The sequence below is a fragment of the Felis catus genome, chromosome A2 (assembly GCF_018350175.1).
Source record: "Felis catus isolate Fca126 chromosome A2, F.catus_Fca126_mat1.0, whole genome shotgun sequence".
NCBI classification, from domain to species: Eukaryota; Metazoa; Chordata; class Mammalia; order Carnivora; family Felidae; genus Felis; species Felis catus.
In genome coordinates this window covers 18,338,820-18,364,406 of record NC_058369.1, presented here as the reverse complement: position 1 = coordinate 18,364,406, position 25,587 = coordinate 18,338,820, and the positions used below count along the sequence as shown (strand labels likewise).

Sequence of the window (25,587 nt, the reverse complement as noted above, 5' to 3'; positions counted from 1 at the left end):
CAGTTCTCTCTCTCAGACTTTGTGCCCCTTGGGCCTCGACCAGGCCCTCCTAAACCTCATACGACCGTTCACTCTCATCTTCAGTCTCTTTTCAATTAGGAGACACGCTCTGGGCTCCCAGACTAAATCATTCAGATGTCCTTTCCAGAGGCCTCCAAGGGATACTGCATAGTTATAAGGCAAATCCCAGTTTCCCGGGTTCCTGTTCACGCTTTCTGGGCCGATTCTCTTTCTTGCATCTCCTAATCCCAGACTCGGGATGAGAGGCTGTGGACACCCGGGAATCTAACGAAAACAACTCCAAAGATGAGCACAGAAAGTCTCCTTGAAGAGCCAGAGAGGTCTTCCGTCACAGAGAAAGAATGGCTAGGAATTCCAGGACAAGGATCAAGTTGGACAACCCTGCGTCCCGAGAAACTCCTCGACGTCGCCAGAAATCTCGAACCTGTACTCAAGGCCCCCGTATGGCTCCCCGACCTCTCCACCTTCACCCCCTCCCCCTCCCTGCCCTTCCTGGCCAAACCCCTCCCGCCTCCACCTCTGAGGGACAGCTCGCGCCCCACCTGGGGCGTCTCTGATCTTACCTCAAGGCTACTTAGTCCCACTGAAGTTGCCTGAGCATGCGTGGTCCCGCCCCTAAGGCCCTATCTGACCAATGAGGATTAAGTCCTGCCTTCTGGGCCCGCCCCCTCTGCCGCATTGCGTTAAAGGTTTTAACGGGCGTGCCGGTTTTACCAGCACTTTCATTGGCCAGGCCAGGCGGTCTACCTCGCGGCGAGTACTGCTGCATGCCTTACCTGTCCCACGTGTACCTCTCAAGAGGTACCTGCGTGTCTCCACATTCACACCCAGCTGCCACCCACACCCCACCCAGCATCCCCTCAGCAAGGCAGACTGCTCAGGAGTTACCTGACACACACCCTGCTGCATGCGGAGAGGACTGTGTGCCCAGCGGCTAGGACATGGCTAGGGCCCAAGTGGTCCTAACAAGAGCTGGGTAAGGGGAGCCGCTGGGAAGAGAGGAGCTGTGGTCAAAAGGGAACACAGAACTGGGGGCCTGGCCTGTTGGGGAAAGAAAGGCAAGAAATAGTCCAAGGTACCTTGCCTGCTAGGTACTGACTGGGGCAGCCTGAGGGCAGAGTGGACAGGGGCAAAGGGTATTGAGCGGTGGGGGTCTATGTAACTCTGCCTCTAATGGTTATAGATGGCCTTTAAAGTCGTGAAATAGAGAGTTCACCAATAAAGTTGCATGGATGGAAAACATTGTGTTGATTGAGCCCCAGGACACACACTTTAGAGGCCTAGATAAGGAAAAAGCAGTAAAGGACCCAAAGTAGGTGTGGTCAGGGACAGGGGAGGGACACCAGGAGAGTGAGGTGCTGTGGAAGCCTCCAGGACCATCCTTCAAAAAGGAGGAGGAGACCAGCTATTTTGTTAGGTGGGAGAATGGAGGTTTGATTGGAAGGCTGGTTCTTGGATTCCCCAGGAAAGATTTACATGAGGATCCCCACTGGAATAAAGACAGCCAGAGGAAGGTAGCAAGCACAAAGCAGTTTATTAGGTTTATTAAGATGGGAAAGTGGGCAGGCTCAGAGATGGCAACTGTCTTTAAGATGGGTGTCTTTTCTTTTCTTTTTTTTTTTTTTCAACGTTTTTTTATTTATTTTTGGGACAGAGAGAGACAGAGCATGAACGGGGGAGGGGCAGAGAGAGAGGGAGACACAGAATCGGAAACAGGCTCCAGGCTCCGAGCCATCAGCCCAGAGCCCGACGCGGGGCTCGAACTCACGGACCGTGAGATCGTGACCTGGCTGAAGTCGGACGCTTAACCGACTGCGCCACCCAGGCGCCCCAAGATGGGTGTCTTTTCTTTTTATGTTTGCATAGTTTATGGGTCATAGCTAGGGCCAGCTCTGACTGAGAAGGGAGGACTCCTACTGGTTGGGAGGGGGAATTTTTGGCCCTACAAGGTTCTTGCTGGAATTGTCTTGGCCATCTTGCCCATGGGGTTGGGGGTGTGAAACTCACAATGTAAATATATTATAATGAACCTAGGGAGTCACTTTGGGGCAGAGGTTGAAGTGAGAGTGCACATTCTGCACCTATGGCTCTTGGTCTGTCAGCCCCTGGGTTTTAGAAGCCATAAGACTAAGATTTTAAAAGCCACAAAGTGGGGCGCCTGGGTGGCTCCGTCGGTTAAGCGTCCGACTTCGGCTCAGGTCATGATCTCGCGGTCCGTGGGTTCGAGCACCGCATCGGGCTCTGTGCTGACCGCTCAGAGCCTGGAGCCTGTTTCGGATTCTGTGTCTCCCTCTCTCTCTGCCCCTCCCCCCATTCACGCTCTGTCTCTCTCTGTCTCAAAAATAAATAAACATTAAAAAAAAAATTAAAAAAAAATAAATAAAAGCCACAAAGTTAGACTTTGTGCCCTCAGGTTTCTAATATGTCACCTATTTATCACAGTCCTTGCCTCAAGCTCACGTCTAACTAACTGCCTACTTCATCAATGTCAGATGCTCCTGATGGGTCAAGGAAAATGAAAAGTAAGAATTAATTATGGGTGACCTTGACAGAAGCAGTTTTAATCATTGTAGTAGGGGCAAAAACCTGATTATAATTAAGTGTGTGGATTCAAGGCATCTGATAAAGGACTGTTATCCAAAATATATAAAGAATCCTTTGGGGCGCCTGGGTGGCGCAGTCGGTTAAGCGTCCGACTTCAGCCAGGTCACATCTCGCGGTCCGTGAGTTCGAGCCCCGCGTCGGGCTCTGGGCTGATGGCTCGGAGCCTGGAGCTTGTTTCCGATTCTGTGTCTCCCTCTCTCTCTGCCCCTCCCCCGTTCATGCTCTGTCTCTCTCTCTCCCAAAAATAAATAAACGTTGAAAAAAAAAATTAAAAAAAAAAAAAAAGAATCCTTAAAACCCAACAATAAGAATACAACCCGATTTTAAAATGGGCTAAAAAATCTAACATAATGCACCAAAAAAAAAAAAAAAAGATATATAGATGGCAAATAAGCATATGAAAAGATGCTCAATATTATATATCACTAGGAAAGTGCACATTAAAACAATAATGAGGGGCGCCTGGTTGGCTCAGTCAGTTAAGTGACTAGACTCTTGATTTCCCAACTCTTGATTTTGGCTCAGGCCATAATCTTATGATTCATGAGTTTTAGCCCCACATCAGGCTTCATGCTGGCATTGTGGAGCCTGCGTGGGATTCTCTCTTTCTCTCTGCCCTTCCCCTGCTCGTGTTCTCTCTCTGAAAATAAATAAACTTAAAAAAAATGAGCTAGTACTACACATCTGTTAGAATGGCCAAAATCCAGAACAAACACAAAAATGCAGGTGAGGATATGGAGCAACAGGAACTCTCACCACTAATGGAAATGCTAAATAGTACAACCACCTTGGAAGATTGTCAGTTTCTTACAAAACTAAACATAGTCTTGTTATATGATCTAGCAAATCATGCTCTTTGGTATTTACCCAAAGGACTTGAAAACTTATGTCCACACAAAAACCTGCACATGGATATTTATAGCAGCTTCATTACATAATTGCAAAACAAGCAAGCAAGATATCATTTTCAGTAAGTGAATGAATAAATAAACTGTGGTACATTCAGACAATGGGATATTATTAAGCACTAAAAAGAAATGAGCTATCATGCTAGGCAAAGACATAGAGGAAACTTAAATATATCTTCCTAAGTGAATATATATCAAAAAGATTCCAACCATTTGACATTGTGGAAAGGGCAAAATTATGGAGACAGTAAAAGGATCAGTGGTTACCATGGGTTAGGGGGTTGGGAGGTGGAGCACAGAGAGTTTTTAGGACAGTGAAACTATTCTGTATGATACTATAATGGTGCATACGTGTAATTGCATTCGTGTAATTGCAGTATACATTTGTCCAAACCCGTAGAATATACAACTCCAAGAGTGAACTATGGACTTTGGGGGATAATGACATGTCTATTTAAGTTCAGCAATTACAAGCGTGCTATTCTGGTGGGAGATATTGGTAATAGGAAAGGTTATGCATGTGTGGGGCAGGAGGTATATGAGAAATCTCTTCCACTCAATTTTGCTGTGAACCTAAAATTGCTCTAAAAGTCTATTTAAAATATACATATAGGAGCGCCCAGGTGGCTCAATCGGTTAAGCGTCTGACTTCGGCTCAGGTCATGATCTCATGGTTCTTGAATTCAAGCCCCGCGTCGGGCTCTGTGCTGACAGCTTGCAGTCTGGAGTCTACTTCAGATTCTGTGTCTCCCTCTCGCTGCCCCTGCCCTGCTCATGCTGCTCTGTCTCTCTCCCAAAAGTAAATAAAAACATTAAAAATTTAAAAAATATATATATGTACATATATATATATATATATATATATATATATATATGTACATATATTAGGGGCACCTGGGTGGCTCAGTCAGTTAAGTGTCTGACTTCAGCTCAAGCCATGATCTCATCTATCCTCTATCCTGAATTTGATGCTTATCATTTCTATGCATGTTTTATACTTTTAGTTCATATGTTTGTATCCATAAACAATACATAACATTGTTTTACATGACTGAATCATTTTATAAATGGTATAATTTGTGCATATTTCTACAATTTGACTTTTTGACTCACCGTTTTTAAGACATATCTTTGTGGATTCAAGTATCTTTCTTATTGCCCTGTTGGTAAAACATCCAGACTGCTTACAGTTTTTTTCTTTCCCTATGCAGATGCTGCAATGAACATTTCTGTACCTGTGAATACATGTGAGAAGGGATCTTAAGGGTAACTATAGTAGGGTGGGCTTTCTGGCTAGTACGGCTTACACCAGTGACACCAGCTGGGTCTAAATGTTTCCTCCTGCTAAACTCTTTTTTTTGGGGGGCGCCTGGGTGGCACAGTCGGTTAAGCGTCCGACTTCAGCCAGGTCACGATCTCGCGGTCCGTGAGTTCGAGCCCCGCGTCGGGCTCTGGGCTGATGGCTCGGAGCCTGGAGCCTGTTTCCGATTCTGTGTCTCCCTCTCTCTCTGCCCCTCCCCCGTTCATGCTCTGTCTCTCTCTGTCCCAAAAATAAATAAACGTTGAAAAAAAAAAATTAAACTCTTTTTTTTTAATGTTTATTTGGGGTGTCTGGGTGGCTCAGTCGATTGGGCATCTGACTTTGGCTCAGGTCATGATCTCACGGTTCATGAGTTTGAGCCCCTCATTGGTCTCTGTGCTGACAGCTTGGAGCCTGGAGCCTGCTTCAGATTCTTTGTCTCCCTCTCTCTCTGTCCCTCCCTGCTCATGCTCTGTCTCTCTTTCCTTTAAATATAAATAAACATTAAAAAAATTAAAGAAAAAAGTTTGTTTATTGAGAGAAAGAGAGCACACACGAGCAGGGAAGGGGAGGAGAGAGAGAGAGAGAAAATCCCAAGCAGGCTTCACACTTAGCATGGATCTCAACATGGGGCTCGATCTTGACTATGAGATCCTGACCCTTAAGATCATGACCTGAGCTGAAAGCAAGAGTCAGACACTTAACCGACTGAGCCACCCAGGCACCCCTGCTTTTTATTGGTACATTTTTAGAGGCTGATTGCCTCTTCTTTTGGTTAGTGAAAGGGCTGAACTCTTCATGTTCCTGTGTTACAAATGAGAAAGAGACAATAATCTGCCGAAGAGTAGCTTGGAATGGAACCACAATGTCAAAATTTTCATGCTCCTTCTTTTGCTGCTCTATTATGCTCTCTTTCTTCACTGGGGCCCTGGTAACAGTCACCTGCCCCAGTGTTCTCAGGCATCATAGACTCCTGAGAGAAAAGTTTACAGAGCCTTATTCTGAAGCAGCACTTTTATCCTAAGAGCCATAAACCCTTTTAACATTTCTTCTGAGTCCACGGAATGCTTTCTAAATTTATGTCCCTGGCAGTATGGGTGCACAATTCTAAAATGCAAGATTCACCTCTAAAATGTTCTTTGATATTTCGTTGACTGTATTCATCACACTCCACTGTGGACTATGTTTCTATATGTAAGGACTCTCCCAGAATGTTAATGATGAGGGGCATATTTCTCTCATAAAGAAGTAAAGAAGTAAAACCAAGCAGGAAGCACAAAGGGGTAGCAGACTGGGTACTGCCTCAACAACCAGCAGCATTGTGCAGTCACAACCTCTCTTTGTCACTAAGCAACAAGAGGTTAACCTCTGAGATTCTCTTTCCTCAGGCATAGCCTCAAAAAGACAAGAGGAAAGTTTGCCTTTTCTGCTTCCTTCCTGGAAAGATGCAAAGTGCTTTAGTAGGATCCTGGGTAAGAGTGCATTTTACAATTAATCCTGGCCCTTGGCTCTAGGGTAGTACCTGAAATTTGAATGAATCATGAGAATAAATTTAGCAAGACAGGTTTCATTGAGCACACAGGCTCATGAAGGACCTTGAACTTCCCACTCCCCCTCTGCCATTCTGAGGTCACCCCTGTAGCCTACCTAGTCTTTACAATGCCATGTCCTTTTCCATGTGTCCTGGTCTGATGCTAATCAGCTGAACCTCCTAGTCTAATAGCCACCCCATTTATTCCCAGTCCTTTGCTTGGTCCTCCCACACTTCTGAAATTTGACTGTTCTCTATACTGGGAACATCTTGCAGGCAAAGACTGTTTTCTTCCATGTGTATATCCCATGCCTGGAATGCAGTAAAGGCCCAGTAAATACTATTGAATTAAACTGAATATTGAGCAAGCAGCGTCCAACAGACAGTAGAAAGATGGACAGACAAGTTGGGCAACCTGAGCCCTCAGTGGGATGAAAAGATAAAGGCCTCTTAGTCATGTATAAGAACCCACAGTAATGGCCAGAGGACAAACTTGGGAGAGCTTCTTTCTGCTCAGGGCTATGATCATGGAGGACCAACCACACCGATCCTCTCCAGGGAGCTCTCAGGACAAAGAGCTGGGCCCTGGGAGTTCCCTGGCTAGACATGCTTATTGTCCATAGGGTGTCTACCTAATGACATCAACACAGTATGGCTCCTTCTTAGACCCCTGATAAATGCTCATTTCTGTCTTTTGCCAGTCCCTGTCTCTGAAATTCTCTCCAGAAGGTATCACTGTTAGTGAAGTACTTATTTTGAAAAGTTTATCCCTTGCTTAGGTGTCCCAGTTTCAGAGGGTGCCCTTCTTGTCCCAGAACATCAGGGTATGTGGCAAACAGGTGTTCATGACTTTGTCAATGGATGCCCAAGATGGATCCATTCAGTCCCCAGAGAAAGATCGTATCACTGGACAGTGGCCTGTTCTCAAAACTTTGCTCAGTGCTTTGAATCACCTCAGCTCAGAACCTGTTTGAGCCCCTCCCCTGATGAAAAGTCTCCCTTTGTTCTTAGAAGAGAATCCATATTCTTTTTTCTCTTATTAAAAAAAAATTTGTAATGTTTATTTATTTTTGAGAAAGAGCATGCATGGGGGAGGGACAGAGAGAGAAGGAAACACAGAATCCAAAGGAGGCCCCAGGCTCTGAGCTGTCAGCACAGAACTCAATGAGGGACTTGAACCCATGAGCCACAAGATCACGACCTGGGCTGAAGTCAAATGCCTAACCGACTGAGCCACCCAGGCAACCCAAAAAATGCAGGTGGCCCGAGAATGCATATTCTTAAACCAGTGTTTCCTTGACCTTACCTCACTTGTTTGCTCACAATCCTTTAGTCATAAAGCCTCTTGTTTATTCTAACATATCTCTCTTTTTCTGACCTCCAGTCCTTTTATTCTTTCAGTTCCCATCCCATAGAATATTCTTCTGCTGTTCTTCATACAGCTGACTCCTTCTCACGTTCAGGTCCCACCCTCAATGTCATGAGGGGCTATCCCTGTTCTCTATCACTATTGATCCTAGTCATCAGGTTATTTCTTCCCCGACCCTATTTGCTGTGTCTGACTCCTCCACTAGAAGGAAGATTCACAAGGGCCAGGATCTTTCAGTCCTTTCACTGCTGTCTCCCCAGCTTATATTAGGGCCTCAAGGGAAAGATAGTGAAGAAAGATGGAAGAAAGGAAAGAAGGGAAAGAAAAAAAAAAAAAAGGTAGCCTTTCCCTGCCCACACATAGCCCTCCCAGGTGAGCCAGCACAGCTAAAGCCAACTGTTCTAATGATGGATGGCAGACGGGTGTCTCTTGTTCTCAGATTCTTTTTATTCTGTCAGTAGCTCCCAAGAGAGGCTTCTAGCCGGGAGACCCTGAGGTCTGAGACTCAGGGTAAGGGTTTGTGAAGGATTCACCCTCATACTTGCCTTGTTATAGCACAACACTGGCTTTTATGGGCACTACAGAGGCCAATTCAAGAGTGAAAGTGCTCAAGAATACCGTCTTGCAGCCAAGCCCCAGCCTCCAGCAGTGTTCCTGCGGCGATGTCAGGTACAAGGTAGCCCTGGGGGAAGCTGGGGTGGCTGGGCCAGTTTCTACTTGTCTCAGACCCCAAGAGCATCATCCCTAGACCTACCACAGCTGGACTGACATCTTATGCCAGCCTATCCCCAGGAAATGCATGAGGCCTGGCTCCTCTTCCCTGAAGTGGCAGGTCTTCCCCTTACAGACAGGGTGGAGAAGAGCTAGTACCAGGCTAGATAGTCTTGCTCAATGTTCTTTCTAGATGTAGGGAGAGTCAGGGCCCAGGTTGGGTAAGTGGCCATGGAAAGGGAGCTTCCAGAATCCATAATGTAAGCCTTGAGTTTTGCCAACAACTGCTCTCAAGCCTAGATTCTTTGATGTCATAAAAGCCCATGGTCAAACACACAGTCAGCCTTATAGTCTGGGGGCCCCAGGAGGCCTTCTCTGGTGAGGGAAGCAGCATATAAAGTGACATGTGTAGCCAACGAGGACCAGAAAGGAGTGATGGCAGAGGTGGCTGGAAAAGGTTTCCAGAGAACAGGAGAGAGATGCAGGGCCCAGACCCTCCATTGCTTCTAGGCCTGGAGACAAGGAGAGGGCACTGAGCATCAGTTGGGGGTCCCAACAGTAAAAAGCTCACTCAATGCAGGAGAACTCAGCAGAGCGTACATGCAAAGGAATAGATGTAAGAGCCTCAGATAAAGGTGGTATCACAAGTTGGTAACAACCAGCTGGTCAGTACCTTTGGACCCAAAGGGACAAGGGGAAGGTATGGCTCCTAGAACCCAGAAAGAGAGGGTGGTGTGGAGAGAACCACACTGAGAGGAGTCATGATCTTGGGTGGAGAGACACAGACAGGCAAGGGCTAGCCTGGGAGGGAGTTAAGAGAAGAAACACCTCCTCCTTTCTTCTCTCTATCTCCTCCCAGGGCTTTCCAGTGGCCAGAGGGAAGGCAGCCTGGTGAGGAATGCACTCAGATCATCCCTGTGGGCAACAGCAGTGGGAAGACCTTGGAAAGGGACCTGGAGGAGTGTCTGGAACATGCTCTGCCCACTACAGCTTCTTGCTTCCCAGCTTCTAGACAGATCCTACTTGATCTGCCATCTGAATTCTCCAGCACTTGCTTTCCCAGGCCAAGAACAGGGTCCTGGAGGCTGCCATGCTATGGAGCCTGAATCTCCTTAGGATTCTCAGTTGGAAGCACTGGCTGGCAATGCCTACTGAGTGAGCCAGGCCCAAATGCAACTCCAGACCGCTCATCTGGGTCCACCTCCCCTTGAGAGTAATGGGACCGGGGTAGTGCAGGGATAGAGGCAAACCGGGGACTTCTGGCTAGGTTTTTGTAGTAGCCCAGTGGCAGTTGTAATCCTAAAAAACTGGAACATCCTCTCAATCTGGTCCCCAGGAAAGAAGTAGGGAACATGTTTTGGGGCATATTTTAATTGAAGACTTGCTACCTAAAGCATTTACTAGCATTACCACTGGCTCCAAACAGCATGATCTATGTATCTTGGACTCAGATTGTATAAATGCCAAGTATAGTGGCTCTTTCTAGGTCTAAAGCTCTTCTAATTAGTGGGACTGCTTGGCGAAGGTGCACATTTTATTTTCCTATTAGTTGAGAGATACCAGATTTCAGCCAGCTGATTACAGCTATTGTTGAAAACCTTTCTAAGATGTGACACCACTTTTCTTTAGTTTGGAGCAGGTAGAAATTTTGTTCATGTCATTTAGACGCAAGAAATTTCTCTTTTCTTCTTTTTATCTTCTAGATGAGATTAATTTATTGGTAGCTTTCACCTACCTAACTCTTGGGACATGTAATCCTGGTTCTGTTTGTTCTTAAGATCAGACAAGAGTCCCAGGGACCCATGATTTGGAGTAGGTCTTTCATTGGCGGTGCAACCCCTGCCATGCCTCAGTCTGTTACAGGGGCTCCTCACTCAGCACCCTACTGACTGCAAAATGCCCAGCCTCCACAGGGTCCCTTAACCTTCCCATACACAAATATTGCCCCCTCCCAAGAAATCTACTTCTCCTCCAAGGCCTCTTCAGCTGGAACCCCAGCCCAAGCTGCACCTGCTCAGAGACTATAGGCTTTACTACCTCAATGGAAAAGGAGCATTACATGGTTTAGAAGCAAAGAAGCAGGTGAAATTCTCTCCAGGTACAGGAATACTCAGAACTGCCTGGGTGGAAGGAAATGACCACACTTCTCACCAGGCTCTCACTATTGTGAGAACAAAACTTAAGTCAGTGGGAGTCACTAGATTATCCTGCCACTGTAAGAATAGTGAGTTTTGCTTTTCTGGGGATGGTGTCTAGAGGCATTCAGAATGATCCAAAGTTTGGCATAACATCATAGGCCATCCTACAATACAGTCTCTAACAAAACTAAGCTGTCCTGAATCCATGGTAATAGAGTTGTGTACTTTTATACCAACAAGACTGGAAAAGCCCCCAAATCTGCGTGTGGCACATGAGCAGGCTGACTTCAAGAAGTTTGTGCTGTGAGACCTAAAGTTCTTATGAGGTTGTCTAAAACAGAAAACCATGTCAGCGGGGTGGTACTTCACATATGCTAAGTGTGTCCATGACCAGATCAAGTGTGCTTTCCTTATTGAGGAGCAGAAAAACGCTGTTAAAGTGTTGAAGGCACAAACGCAGTCAGAAAGCTCATTTTTTTAATGAAACTTTTTTGAGTAATTTTTTTAAAAATCAAAAGACAAAAATATATATATAGTGAGTTTTCATAGTCAGGGCTGCCTCCAACAACAGAGGCATCCACATTCCAGGGCTGTGTACAATTCTTCAGCTGAGGATAGAAATGCAAAAGAAATTTGGGGATCAATTGGAACTTGCTGCAGATTCCCAGGGGTTTTTTTATTGAAATTTTTATTGAAACAATTATAAATTCATAAGCTGTTATGAGAAATAATAGAAATCCTTTCTACATTTTTCCCAGTTTCCCCCAATGATAACATTTTGCAAAACTATAGTATAATATCACAACCAGGACATTTTCATTAATGCAATCCACCTATCTCAGATTTCCAGTTTTACTTATTCTCATTTCTGTGTGTATATTAAGATCTATAAAATTTTATCACCAATGTAGGTTTGTGTATCCACCACCACAGTTAAGATACTGGCCAACCTCACAAGTATCCCTGGTTCTGGCCTTTTGTGACCACACCCACCAGCCTTCTGCTCCTCCACCCTTCTTCTGTCTCTTATCGCTGGCAACCACCACTCTCTTCTCCCTAAAATTTTGTCACTTCAAAATGTTATATAGGGGCACCTGAGTGGCTCAGTTGGTCAAGTGTCCAACTCTTGGTTTCAGCTCAGGTCATGATCTTATAGTTTCGTGAATTTGAGCCCCTGCATCGGGCTCCACGGATTCTCTCTCCCTGTCTCTCTGCCCCTCCCCCACTCACGCTCTCTCTGTCTCTCTCAAAATAAATCAACCTTAAAAAAGATTATATAAATAAAATGATACAGCATGAAACCTTTGGACATTGGTTTTTCTTTCTCAGCATAATTTCCTAGAGATTCATCTAAGTTGTTCATGGTTCATTCCTCTTCACTACTGAGTAGTATTCTATGGTACGTATATACCACTTTGTGTAACGATTCACCTATTAGAGGATATCTGGGCTGATTCTAGTTTTTGACTCTTATAAAAAAAGCTGCTATGAACATTTGTGTACAGGTTTTGGGGGGAACATAAATTTTCATTTCTTTAGAATAAATGTCCAGGAATGCAATTGCTGGGTCACATGGTAGTTGTATGTTTAGTTTTTAAAAGAAACTGCTGAACTGTTTCCTAGAGTGAATGACTGTACCACTTTACATCCCCACCAGCAATGTATCAATGATCTAGTTTCTCTGCATTCTCCCCAATATTCGGTGTTGTCTCTATGTTTTATTTTAGTCATTCTGATCAATATGTCATGATATCTCATTGTGATTTTAATTTGCATTTCCCTAACGTTTAATGATGGTGAACATCTTTTCCTGTGTTATTTGCCATCTGTATATCCTCTTTGGTGAAATGTCTTCGTGTTGTTTGCCCATTTTCTAATTGGATTTTTTTTTAATTTTACTTTTTATTTTTTTAAATTTACATCCAAATTAGTTAGCATATAGTGCAACAATGATTTCAGGAGTAGATTCCTTAGTGCCCCTTACCCATTTAGCCCATCCCCCCTCCCACAACCCCTCCAGTAACCCTCTGTTTGTTCTCCATATTTATGAGTCTCTTCTGTTTTGTCCCCCTCCCTGTTTTTATATTATTTTTGTTTCCCTTCCCTTCCCTTATGTTCATCTGTTTTGTCTCTTAACATCCTCATATGAGTGAAGTCATATGATTTTTGTCTTTCTCTGACTAATTTCACTTAGCATAATACCCTCCAGTTCCATCCACGTTGTTGCAAATGGCAAGATTTCATTCTTCTTGATTGCTGAGTAATACTCCATTGTATATATATATACCACATCTTCTTTATCCATTCATCCATCGATGGACATTTGGGCTCTTTCCATACTTTGGCTATTGTTGATAGTGCTGCTATAAACATGGGGATGCATGTGTCCCTTCGAAACAGCACACCTGTATCCTGGGGATAAATACCTAGTAGTGGTTGTAGAGTAGTTCTATTTTTAGTTTTTTGAGGAAACTTCATACTGTTTTCCGGAGTGGCTGCACCAGCTTGCATTCCCATAATTGGATTGTTATTTTACTGTTGAATTGTGAGAATTCTCTATATATTCTAGATATTATTCCTTCATTGGATATTTGGTTTGCAAATATTTTCTCCCAGTCTGTAGCTTGTCTTTTCATCCTCTTTACATAAACTTTCACAGAGCAAAGCTTGAAAAAATTTTTTGATGAGGTCCAATTTGTCAATTTTTTCTTTTATTGCTCTTGCTTTTGGTGTCAAGTCTAAGAACTCTTTCCCTAGTTCTAGATTCTGAAGATTTTTTCCTATTTTTTTTTCTAAAAGGGTCCTGGGTTTTTAATCTCTGTCGTGTCAGCTTGCTTTATGAGGAATGGAAGGTAAGGCTGGCTGGCTTCCCACCTTCATGGAGTTTTCAATCTACCTGGAAAACCGGCACCAGGTGTCTAAGGCAGGATCTCCTGTAGGGGAGCTTTTTAAAGACACACACCACAGGCTCCACCCTGAAGAATCTGGTTCAGGGATCTGGGATGGATCTAGCCCCAGCCTTTACTCTAGGAACCTGCTGTCAGCCACTGCTCATACCCCAACCCAGGAAAGCCTGAACTCATCAGATTAGACACTTCATTCAAGTCTACAGCAGGAGAAGCTGAATGACTGACTAGAGACTGGGGACTCTGGGGGCAGAGACCAGGCACAAAGGCAAGGTTGATGGTCTTGGGAGAGATTTCTATTGAGGTCTGGGGGTTTGGGAGGTGGTCTTTCTCTGCCTGGGGATAGGGCATGATTCTCTGGCTCCCAGCTGGGCCAAAGCAAATGCCCCAGGGACCTCTGTCCCTGTTCATGATTTAAACAGCAAACACATATTGAGCCCAGTGCCAGGCACTATGCTCAGTTTTGGAGTTACAGATGTGAGCAAAACAGACAATAACCTTTGCCCACAATGAGCTTATGTTCTAGTCAGGAGTATTAGCTAGTAAGCAACATCATACTATGTAGTCACATAGTATTCCAGAAAGTGAAAAATGCAGAGTTGGCATGATGGCACTGCTGGTGTAGTGCTTGAAGAAGCCCTCCCAAGAAGGAAGTGAGAGGGAGTCCTATGGCCAGTTGCAGGAAGAGTCCCAGACAGAAAGCACAGGTGGTGCAAAGGCCCAAGGTGGGAATAGCTGGTGTGTTTGAGGAGCAGTAAAGATGCCAGTGCGAGTTGCAGGTAATGGAGGGATCAATATAGTGTGGGTCTCATGGACCACTGTGAAGACTTTGGCTTTTACAAACATGAGGAACTGTCATGGGTTTTCAGCAAACAAGGAAGGTGATCTGATCTATGTATCATAAGAATTATTCTGCCTATTAAGAGGACAACAGACTGGAGGGAAAAGCTTGGAAGCAGGGACACCAGGTAGAAAGCTCTTTCAATAATTCAAGCAAGAGGGGCGCCTGGGTGGCGCAGTCGGTTAAGCGTCCGACTTCAGCCAGGTCACGATCTCGCGGTCCGTGAGTTCGAGCCCCGCGTCAGGCTCTGGGCTGATGGCTCAGAGCCTGGAGCCTGGTTCCGATTCTGTGTCTCCCTCTCTCTGCCTCTCCCCCGTTCATGCTCTGTCTCTCTCTGTCCCAAAAATAAATAAACGTTGAAAAAAAAATTTTTTTTAATAATTCAAGCAAGAGAAGGAGGTGGCCCTTGGATGAGAGAAAGCAGTGAACTTGCTGAGGAATGGTCCAATCCTAGGTTCATATTGAAGGAATGATCAACAGGATTTCTTGACACACTGGATGTAGGGTATGAAAGAAAAGAATCAAGGGGACTTCAAGGTGTTTGGTAGGACCTAGCTGCCATGACCTGAGCTGGGGGAGGCTCTGAGCGGTGGAGGGGTGGGGTTGGGGAATGATCCAGAGCTCAGTCATGTGTTTGGAGATACCTGGAAGACATTTACAAGGGGCTATGAAATAGGCTGTTGGCTATTGAGTCTAGAATTCAGGAGAGAGCTCAAGCTAGAGAGAGAATTGACAGTTTTCAGGTGGTACTTACTTAGGGCGAAGAGTTTGGGTTGCTGATGAGGGATTAAATGTGGACAGAAAGGAAGCCTCTGGTCCTGGTCCTGGGCAATCTAGAGATAAAGGGTCTGACACGAACCTTGAACCACTGCCCTCCTGATGGCAGTATGTCTTAGAAGATGCCTCAGCCCCATCCTCAATCAGCAGCCCTAGAGACTTTTGCTTTGGAGGCAAATGCCAGCATGAGATGTCCTGGGAGTAAGGCGGTGCTTTAATTTGTAACTGCCCTTTCAGGATTTTGGCAAGTTTAGCAGTTTAGGGGTAGTAGCTCCTGGCAGCTTCCCTCCATTATGGGTCCTGAGATAACATCTTAAGGGCAGGTAAGCATCATTTCCCCCCATTCACCTTCTTTCTCACTGTCTTTAAAGGAGTCAGCACAGCAACACTTCTTCTCCAAGCATGACAACCGTACTTCTTTCGACAAAGTGAGTGAAGAAAGGAAGGAGAGTGGGCAGACCCTCAGCCTAGGTTGAAGTTGAGGTAGGGTGGAGGGGATAAGACACTGTGGGGAGGGAGGGCTCCTGACAATCTCTCTTGTCTGGAAAATAGCCCATTCCCCAAACAGAGGTTTGGTTTCAGCCACTGGCTTGCCTGACAATGTGCAAGTATTCTGGGGCCCACTGACTTTCTAGAGGCTTCACCCTGGAATGGAAGGCATGGCTGGGGAGCAGGCCAAAGAGGCTGGGGTATGGGCCAGGGGAGCCAGGCATCACCAAGCAGGCTTGGGTTGAGGAGGACCTAAGGAGGGAGGTGTGTGGTGCCAGGACTGTGGGCCAACGGCCCATACCGTTGAGGAGGGCCCCTACTGCCTGCTGCAGGGAATCGGAAGGCGAAAAGACCTGGAGCACCTGTGGCAGCGGCACACCTTCCTGCGCTGGGCACCCTGTGAGCTGGAGTTGAGCCAGCAGCGGCCCCTTGAATCCTCCTACCAGGCCAATTTCCGGTCAGGCCCTGGACTCAGTGACCTCCCCCAGCGCCTTGTCCACTTTGTGCAGATCCAGCCTCCCCGTACCAGCACCACCTATCAGCAGAACTTCTGCCAACCATCCCAGGGTGGCCATTGTGGCAGCAACAACGTGGGGCCAGTCACCAACACACTGCCTGACCTCCCAGGGATCCCAAGACCCAAGCTGCTGCAGCACTACCTTCATGCTGGGGTCTCTGAGTGTCTAAACTGGTCCAGAGCATTAAACAAGGATGGCTAACACAGAGGCCTATCTGTGCTTACAGCCCAAGGGGTCTTAGAAGCTGGAGAGCAGTAAGGTCCATGGCGCCTGTGTGCTGGGCAGGGGAGGATGTGCCCTGGGAACCCTGCCACTAAGTGAGAAGGGGTAAAGTCTATAGGAAGTACCATGGCCAAAGCAAGTCAGTTCTGGGAGTACCTTGCACTCAGTGTGGCTGCAGGGAAAGCAGAGTCAGTGACCCCTACTTGTATCCAGCAAAGACTGGAGGAGGAGGCAAAGGATGGCAGCTTTGATTTCTCCAGGAGGCTATTATGTCTCTAGGGGTCTGGTGTGTGGCCACATAGTTATGCCTAAGCTGGGACAGGGGGAGACTGCCCTGGCCACAGCCTATGCTGGGCTACCCCTCCCTATAGAGGTGAGCAGACGAGGAGCTGCTGGGTGACATGGACCTTGAGGTCATCCTGACCCTGGGGTGCTTTGTTGTAGTTTTCTGAGCTTTTCTTTGACTATCGTGTGAGTATCTTCTAACACCAGCACAGTTGCGGGGGGTGGGGGTGGGGTAGACAGCAGTCATCCTATGTCACCAAAAGAGAAGCTGAGGCTTAGGTGGGGCTAAGACATCAGAGGCCAGATTCAAAAGGCTACTCTGAACCCTCATCCCTGGGAGAGTTGAGACCCCTGAAGGAGGGCCAAAGGTTGCAGGGGCAACACAGGAGTCCACACCAGGGCCACACACCAGATTTTAGCAGCACTTTTACTTTCATGTCTGAACTTCCTGGGTCCTCACAACAGCCCTGTGAGGTAGGTAGGGCAGGAAGGTTTCAGAGATCCCCATTTACGGATGAGGATGCTGAGGCACAGAGAGGTGAAATGACTTGCTCAAGATCACACAGTCAACAGTGTAAAGGGCCCAAAGCCTATATTTTTCCGGTCCTCTAAAGGTTCCTGTATCCACTCCTCCATCCCCTCTGTGTCCCCTGCCCTCTCTGAACCCTCCTGGGGCCACAGAGGCCTTCAAGGCAGGCTGGCAGCTAGGATTTTTCAGGAACTGCCATTGGGGTGAGACTGGTCAACTCTAGGTAGGCACTAATCCTGTGGGACATGAGGCCAGCTCTCCCAGCCTCCCACTTCCCAGTTAGACAGAGGGCCCAGTAGTTCCAGAGCAAGTGTGGAGCTAGGCGTGGTCCATGAATGAATGGGGATAAAAGTGGGTATAAGCATATATGTCCTGCACTAAAGACAAAGCCCCCCCCACCCTTTGAGACATTCGTCTCAATTGCCTGCCCCTGTGCCTCCCTCATCCCACAGAGCCACAGTGAGCTTCTTCAGCAGCAAAAGGAGCCACAGACATTTGTCTCTGGCACTGTGCTGCTCCAGTGGACCTGTCCCATCAGGCATTCAGACCCCATCACGCAGACACAGTGCCTCCACAGCTTGGCTAGGACCCTGGGCCACACCCCCAATGACAAACAGCCGGGGCCCAGCCTGCAGACTAGAACAGGAGCAGCGGGCTGTGGGCATGGCAGGCAGGGCCTCCCAGCGCCGCCGTGCAAGGCTGAAGCCCTCCACGGAGCCCAGAGGGCATGGCTGGTTTCCTGCAGGAAAGAGACAGAAGTTGTAAATGGCACAGACTGCAAGGACTCCAGCTCTTTTGCTTGGGTTACTAGGGCCTTGCTACTCATCGCTCCCATTCATCATTCGTTCATTTCTTCGTATTTCTATTTGTCCATTCATTCAGTGGTCACTTGACCTGTTTCTGTCTCCTAAACCTCTGCTGGTACAAAGCCCTCAGTCAGGTGCTGAGGGATACCCCAAGAGTTAGGCCGTGCAGACCACACCCTGCCTGCCTCACAGATTGGGAAAGGGAAGCTCACAAAGCCCTGATCCCTGGAGTACCTGGAGAAGGGCAGGAGGGAGTGCTCATGCTTGGGGTTACTCCCGCCTGTCTTGGACTCGCCTCCTATCCCTAGCCCCACAGATACTCACCAAGGCCCCCAATGGCCATGATGTGGCCCCCAAGGGAGCCAACCACAAAGTCGGCCCTCTTATCCCTCATGCGCAGGCTGCGGGGCAGCTTGGTCCAGGACCCTGCAGGAAAGGGGAGGTCAGATCAAGTCCCCCAACACACACTGTGCCCCTCCATCCCACGGAAAGTGGGAGGCCAGCCCAGGCCAGCCACTGCTCACCATGTTCCAGGTCGAACATCTCCACAGTGTTGACAAAATGTGGGCGGGAGTAGAAATTGTGGGGCCCAGGCTGCTGCAGGCCACCCAGGCTAAAGACGTTGCCTTCTGCCATGGCACAGCCGGCAAAGGCTCGGCGGCTGGGCAGGCTTGGGTGCCGGGTCCAGGTACAGGCCTCCAGATCAAAAGCCTCAAAAGCAGTCACTGGGAGCTTTCCCTGGCGGCCCCCTGCCAATGGAATTGGAGCACCTTGGAAGGAGCCTAGGAGGCCTGGCAGGCTCCTCCTTCACCAGGTTGCTAAGCTTTTACTGCTGCCCACCTTAGCTACCCATACCCAGCTGTGTGCACAACAGAGCATGAATCACCCACCCTGAAGATCCTCAGGCATTGGGGTTTGGTTTTCCAGCCTTACTAGGGCCACCAGAGGTCAGAGCCTCCAAGCAAGCCTGGTTCACCCAAAACTTCTCTTGTTCTGCCATCCCAGACTAAGCCTGATCCCAGCCAACCTATGAAGATAGGTGCTTCTGCACTTCAAGCCCCTTTCCCACATCCTTCCCCCACCCCCACCCCCAGGCCCTTACCCAGGACATAGATCTTGTTCCCGTGCAGGAAGGTGGAAGCCCCGTAGCAGGGTGTGGGCATGGAGGGTAGTGAAAGCCAGCAGTCCCGCCTGGGCTCATACACCCGAACTTGGGCCTGGGGGGCCGTGTCAGGACCCATTCCCCCCAGAGCATACACCATACCATCTGCATAGAAAAGAGCGATTCAGAGTGCACCTCAGCCTGGCCAGGGCACTCTACCCTGACAGCTGCACTGGTCAGGTCTGGGGGTGGGTCGGGACCCACTTCTGTGTAGTATGTCTCCCAAGCAGCAGAAACCCTCCTTACTTCCCAGAGTGGGGGCTGGGAGAGCTAGGATTCCTGCTCTGGCCAGGGCCCCTCCAAGTGAAGAGCAGGAGGCAGATGATCTAATTATAATCCATCTCTGTCTCCCTGGAGATGCTATGGCAACCAAATCTGGCATCTAAGCAGGACCGGTGGTCAGACCTGGAGGCCACAAGGTGGGGACTTCCCTAGGGGAAGGAAGGTGGAGGATGATTTAAGTCGGGGAGGGGCATATGGGGATCTGCTCAGCATAGAGCTCAGACTGGGGAGGGAACTCTGGAGATCAGCTGGGGGCTGGGAGAGGAGCTTAGGCTTGTAGGATGGAGGTGCTGGCTGCAAGCCTTCTGCCAAAGAGCCCTGCCAGCACCTCTATATCCTGCCCTTTTAGAGTAGGTTCTTGCCCTGTTACACCCTCAGGGTCAGCTGGGAGCATGTCTGGGGGGCCTTGGGGAACCGGGTCAGTCAGCTGAGGGCTTCCATGGCAACCATCCCCAGGCTAGCTTGGCCTTCCCATCTCAGGCTCCCTGGTAAGTGTGTATATGGGAGGAAGGTGGGGGGAATCTAAGCACTTACTGGGCTCTGAGCCAAGGCCCTGTTCCCATCCCCCTCCCCCAGACTATTTATAACCCTGAGAGTCATTGAACTACTCCTCCTTGTGTCTTAGAGAGGAGGAATGGTCAGGGATGTGGTTGGTGCCTCCCATCATTCTGAGGGCCAGCCTGGGCTCGTTCTCCCACTTCACAGCTGGAAAAGGCAGTTAAGGCTGCTGTTAGCTCAGCTCAGAGCTAGGTAGGAGAGGGTCTTTACAAGAATCAAATCTATGTCCAGGGTACTCAGACAAAATTTACATCTTTTTTCCAATCTCTAAGAGTAAGGGACCAAGGAAAGGATGGAGGGTGTTGGAGCACCTCAGGGACCTCCTTAAGGCCACTCACCTCTCTCCACAGTTGCAACCCCCATGGCTGCCTGAGGGAGGGTGGCCCGACGCTCCCAGCGGCCCTCATCAGCCAGGAAGGCCTCCACAGCAGCTACAGGGCTCTGGCCCTCATCCACACCGCCCACCACTAGCACCTGCTTGCCCAGCACCACAGCAGCCGCACCAGCCCGGGCCGTGGGCAGGGGTGCCAGTGTGAGCCATGTATGCGAGGCCATGTCCAGTGTCTCAGCAGTGTCCAGGGGCAGTCCAGCCCGGCCACAGCCCCCCAACACTAGCAGGTGCCCATCCTGGTATGCCACTGTGCCATACACCCGGCAGGTGGGCATGGGTGGGAACACCTGCCAAGCAAAGGCCCGGCCACCTCCTGTAGCCATGGTGTTCACCTCCAGTGGTAGGCCATACTATCTGCTCAGGCTGTAGGCCTCACTGAGGGGCATGATGCGGCCTCATCTTGACTCTATCAGGACTACAGGGAGTGTCTGACCAATCCAGGGACCTTGCCTTCACCTGGAGGAGAGAGGGAAAACAAAGGGTCAGGGCCATTGACCAGTCCCTCGGGGTACAGTTGAGCAGTCTGTAGGTAAGGGCAGGACTGGCTCAGAATCACTGGTGGGAAGGCATGGGGGAGGACATACCCCTGTTGGCTAGCACACCACTGCTGAGGTGCCTCTGGGGTGGGAAAGAAGGCAGATTACCAGATACTCAGGCAAATTCCCCTCTTCCTATGGGGCATGAAGGATTCTCCTCCCACCCCCTGCCTGCACCTAACACCTCCACCCCAGCCAAATCTAGGTCTAGGTGGTAGGTAAGTAATCTAGGTCTAGGTGGTAGGTAAGTTGACTAGGATAAGACACTCCACCCTGGCCCCCTTCCCTTCCTTTCAACAATCCTCATTCTGGTGCTTTGCATGAATGGAGTCCTACTGTACCCTCCCCTTATTGGCTTCCAGTGGGTCTCCCACATGCTGCCAGGGATCAGACTCCAGGGTATACTTACAACCCTTTTGGGGGCCATTCCATAGAGATCATCCATTCCCACCAGCAAAAGGCCAAGATCAGGGCGTTTGGGGCTAGGAGAGGAGGAGATGGACGCCAGGGCCCCACATTCCCCCTTCAGGTCTACTATCAGGGGGTTGTTCGTGCCAGGTTCCCAGAGGCCAGTCTCCTTGGTGTCCAGAAGTAGGGGAGGGGGGTTGATTTGGGGATCCCATGATCATAGGACTCTAGACTCCCATAGTCCAGGGCGTTTCCAGTAGGAATGAGCAGCTGGACTTCCACAGCAGATCCCCAAGTTCCTCAGCCTTTCCTTTCCCGTGGGGGCCACGCTCCTGGGACCCTTGGCGTGATGGCCTCCTGGCCCCAAACTTCCAGCTCGCGGGAGGCGGGGGGCGGGTCCAGGCGAGCGCGCTTGGGGCTCTGCGCCCAGCGCCCCAAACTTCCCCTGAGCGCGGCTCCTGCGGGACTCACCGGCCGGGGCTCCGGCGCCGCCGGGACGCGGGGTCCGCCGTTCCGGCTCCGTGCCGGCTCTGGCTGGGGCTGAGGCCAGCCTCCGCGGGGCTCCGGCGGGGCTCCGGCTCGGCTCGGCGCGGGGCGGGGCTGGACCGGGTCCGCCCCTCGTCCCCCCTCCCGACTGGGGAAAATCTCCCCCCGCCTTAACCCTGCACCTGCCGTGGCCAGAGCAGGGCGCGTCGACCCACAGTCACACGCAAACCGGTAAACAGACAAATGGACATGTGGACGCTGGGCCTGTCCAGGATTTAGGGTCCGACCTCGGGCAGGAGGAGAAATGAAGCAGCAGTGAGCAGCACAACACGTGTGTGGTGGGGAATCGTTCTGAGTGGGACCCAGCCTGGGGAACACCCGCGGGGGAAGGGGCGGAGGGCGGGCTAGCAGAACCAGCAGGCTTGGGGGACCGGCGCCCGCCCACCGGCACTAAGCTCAAAGAGCCCAAAGACCGGCTTCGCGGCGGCGCCCCCTGGAGGACGTTTGGGGCGTGGCCTGGGCCTTTGGTGGGGTCGGTGGCTGGGTCGCACTTCCCCAGGCACACAGCAGGGCGCTGAATAGGTCCTATGGTGGACAGTGAGGCTAGCAGGGGATGGAGGAGCACACAGTGCCGGCCTCAGTGCTTGACAGGCCCTTCCACAGGCCTGGGTGGGGAAAGTTCTTCTGGGGAGGGTAGCTCTGAGTAAGGGATGAACTTCAAGAATCAGAGGCCAGGCAGGTCTCTCTCTAGGGCCTGAGGCCTGGGCTACTCTGGGGCCCAAGACATTTTGTGACTGTTCATAGCAAGTTGGTATGACAGAGGCCTATTTATTTCAGACCCAGACCCTGGCCCAGCCTATCTTCTGAGCATGCAGAGTATTGGCTAAGTCTGTGAGCTGGGAGCCCATTCGTGCAGGTTGGTGGTCACCCAGAAGAAATCCTGTGGGTTTCTGTGCTTGCTACTATCTTGTCCCTCTTTCATGGACAGTGTGTGTCTCACTTTCCCCAGAAGCACATCTGGAGGTAAAGATAGCAGTATATATAGTTAATGTGGGAGATGAGGCCAAGAAGCACCAGCAGAGGAGTGGCAAAAAGAGAAAGCAGCCAATAAAGGGTGTGTCATCAAGCAAGTTACCACTGTTGGCAACTGGGACCAAATCTTGCTGGGTTCTCTCCCAGAGCAAAGGTTGCTTGAGGAATTCATTCTCAAATCTCCATCAGTCACGGGTTGAGAGCTGCTGGGGGGGGGGGGGGGGGAGAGGCACTGAGTCCTTGGTTTGCCAGACTTCTGAAGCCTGCCCTGAGTGTGGGCAGAGCCTTCTCCATGACTAGAGAGAGAGTCCAGTTCCTTTCACAGGCTGGCAGTTGGAGTTGGAAGGACTACATGGAAATGGTGGTATCAAGGCAGGTTTCAGAACCTGACTAGGTGGCTTCCATCCTCTCACTTCACTCTGCCTTTCACTTGCTCTTCACTTAGCGCACTTGTACCTTCCTCCACGGGGTGTTCACACTGCTCTGCAGAACCCTCACATTTCCCACTATTCCCTTTCCAGGCCCTTTCCCCCTCTCCATTCCAGCAATTAAGCGCTTAAAAGCCTCCTACTTTAAGACACATCCCAGTACCCCCAAGTCCCTCCAGCCTCCTCTTCCTCCCCTCCAATCACCAGCTACCTGCTACTTCATGTCCACTGCTCCCCCCAAATTGCTCTTGTCAAAGTCTCGATGGAACACCATATAGCTAAAACTACAGGTCCCTATGGTCTTCATCTCAACTGAAATCTTGCTGACATCTTCAGAGTTTCATTCCTTGTGACCTTGGCACCTCTGCTCCTGCTTGTGCTGCTTCTCAGAGTCTTTTACAGGCTCTGGTTCCTCTTCTCCCTTGGAAGTGGCTCCTGAAGATCCAGCCCTGGCTTTTCTCTTTGTCACATTGACTCCCTCCTTGAGTGATCCCTCCCAGGCCCACCGGCCTCGCCCACAACTAGATATCCACCAGATCTCTGATCAGGTGGAAATGGGTCTAGGTCCCATCACTCAGGGCTGTAAAAGATGCCAAATGGAGAGCAAGAGCTGGATCCTGGGACAACCTTGTGGTCTCTGCCAACCTCATCCTGTCTGATCCCAGTTATGCCTACAGGGTCAGCATCCACCAAATTCCAGGTCAGGTCACACTTTTCTCTGATGAATGCTCCCAGAGTTCCATCTGGAACATACTGAGCACCAAGAGGCAGAAGGGTCAGCTTCCCCTCAGAGTGCTAGGTACCCATAACCCTGACCCCTAACCCCTACTATCCCTCCAGTTCTAATGTCTGCAAGGGATACAGCCTGGGGATGGATCTACCCTGCTAAGTCCTCCATTTTTCACTGAACTCTGGGATGGACATCACCAGAGAGGGATTCCCCCTTCCAGGACACACCTAAGTCCATGCCATCCCTGATGGCTGAGCTCTACCTCTTCATGGGACTTGTTTTTTCTTACACAGTCCTGGAACCACCTACATACAGGGGGCCAACACTGCTGACTTTGGAGAAGCTGTGGAAGACAACTGGGGTAGAAGATGAGGCTGGATTGGTCCTGAGAGTAGCAGCTATTTCTCAACCATGGATGGGGCAGAGACAGGACTCACCCACAGTTGGAGACTGGGCATACCAAGGTGGGACTTCCTGATTGTACTAGGAGATCCTGGCCCTTGGGACCCCACCATTCTCCTCTTTCTAACAGAATGAAGAGTTAGAAGCACTGACCCCAAAGGAGCAGGAGTTTGCATTTACTGTTGCACACTTTGGCTATGCTTGAAGGCACTGAGGGCCTTACCATGAGTGCTGAGGCCTTAGGAAGCTCAGAGGTGCCAGCTGAGGCCTAGGGAGGGCGGGGGTGAGTGTTTCCCTTTAGGGGTGCCTAGACCCTTCTATGTCTAAGGATCCTGGGGTCATATGAGGAGGGAGAAAAGCTATTAACCAGTCCCTAAATGAAGCATCTTGTGACTGCCCACAGGCTTCCACCTACCCTCAGCTACTAAATTTGGCACCATTGTACATGTCAGGGTCCAAGAGTTGTGGCAGTATTTCTGCCTCATAGCTCAGGCTCTAACTGAAGTACGAATGTCCCCACTATCTCATCCATGAAACCAGAGTTTCCATGCTGGCTCCCATCCTGGACTTGGGGGACCCCTGACTAAGATAGGCCTTTGGTCAGAGACTGACCTCTTAGACTCCTAGAGTTAATTTTGACCTGTGTCCTCTCATCTGGTGCTGCTTGGGCAATGGGCCCTGTAACCACCATGCCTCTGCTGGCCCCAGCAGTACAGGTAGAGAGACTGAGGTCCCAGTCTCCTAGGCAAAGGACAGGAATTCTGGGAGGCAGGACTTCCTGCCATTGACAGGGCTGGGGTTGGGCAAGGGTTCTCCCACCACACCCATGTACATGCTCTTAGGCAAGTACCCTCAGGCCCACATTGGTATGCTAGGACTCTCAGATTGTACATGCCCAGTTTTGGGCTGTGTGCACGCCAGCACCATCCTTTCACGTGGGCTTCATTGTCAGGAAGAGAGGCAGGGCTACTGCCCTCAGAGGAGATACCCCTGCAACACTCCCAGCGAGGCAGGGGACATTCCTCTTTCCCTCAAGTCAGGAGCTTGGGACTGAGGCAGGCCTTGTCCACAGCCTCTGAGAGCACCTCTGCTCCTCAGACTCCTGCACAGGACTGGATGGATTTAGAGCGGTCCCCGCAGCCACCTCCTCCAGGAAGCCTTCCTAGGTACCCACCTACCCCGTTCCCAGACTTTGGGGGAAACGGGGTCTCGGGGGG

The 25,587-nt window shown here is 49.6% G+C and overlaps 3 protein-coding genes and 1 pseudogene across 20 annotated transcripts in view; 2 read left to right on the top strand and 2 right to left on the bottom strand.

The window, feature by feature from the left end:
- Positions 1-659, bottom strand: part of IHO1 (interactor of HORMAD1 1) — a 35,754-nt gene extending 35,095 nt beyond the window's left edge. The window contains exon 1 of the mRNA XM_023248722.2: positions 585-659. The gene's annotated coding sequence lies outside the window, so the exon portion shown is untranslated. The remainder of the gene's footprint in view (positions 1-584) is intronic.
- Positions 660-688: 29 nt separating this feature from the next.
- On the top strand, positions 689-16,316 carry CA2H3orf84 (chromosome A2 C3orf84 homolog). 16 transcript variants are annotated; one of them, XM_019821455.3, is made up of 6 exons: positions 689-997; positions 4,745-4,780; positions 8,289-8,402; positions 9,304-9,335; positions 15,478-15,534; positions 15,904-16,316. In XM_019821455.3, the coding sequence occupies exons 3-6, from the start codon at positions 8,396-8,398 to the stop codon at positions 16,312-16,314; spliced, it is 507 nt and encodes a 168-aa protein (XP_019677014.1). In that variant the 5' UTR covers positions 689-997; positions 4,745-4,780; positions 8,289-8,395; the 3' UTR covers positions 16,315-16,316. The 16 variants fall into 16 exon arrangements, with proteins under 16 accessions (XP_019677014.1, XP_044906090.1, XP_019676980.1 ...); XM_045050155.1 differs by having other exon boundaries at positions 4,745-4,799; XM_019821421.3 differs by lacking the exon at positions 9,304-9,335 and adding an exon at positions 6,222-6,305 and having other exon boundaries at positions 692-997.
- On the top strand, positions 10,552-11,739 carry LOC109495525 (annotated as a pseudogene).
- A 712-nt stretch (positions 16,317-17,028) lies between the features above and the next one.
- KLHDC8B (kelch domain containing 8B) lies at positions 17,029-22,089 on the bottom strand. 3 transcript variants are annotated; one of them, XM_003982218.5, is made up of 6 exons: positions 21,764-22,085; positions 20,296-20,804; positions 19,058-19,222; positions 18,480-18,704; positions 18,280-18,381; positions 17,029-17,888 (listed from the first exon to the last, which is right to left on the bottom strand). In XM_003982218.5, exons 2-6 carry the CDS (start codon positions 20,669-20,671, stop codon positions 17,692-17,694), a joined length of 1,065 nt encoding a protein of 354 aa, XP_003982267.1. In that variant the 5' UTR covers positions 20,672-20,804; positions 21,764-22,085; the 3' UTR covers positions 17,029-17,691. The 3 variants fall into 3 exon arrangements, with proteins under 3 accessions (XP_003982267.1, XP_019676969.1, XP_019676974.1); XM_019821410.3 differs by lacking the exon at positions 21,764-22,085 and adding an exon at positions 21,294-21,730; XM_019821415.3 differs by lacking the exon at positions 19,058-19,222 and having other exon boundaries at positions 21,764-22,089.
- Positions 22,090-25,587: the final 3,498 nt, after the last annotated feature.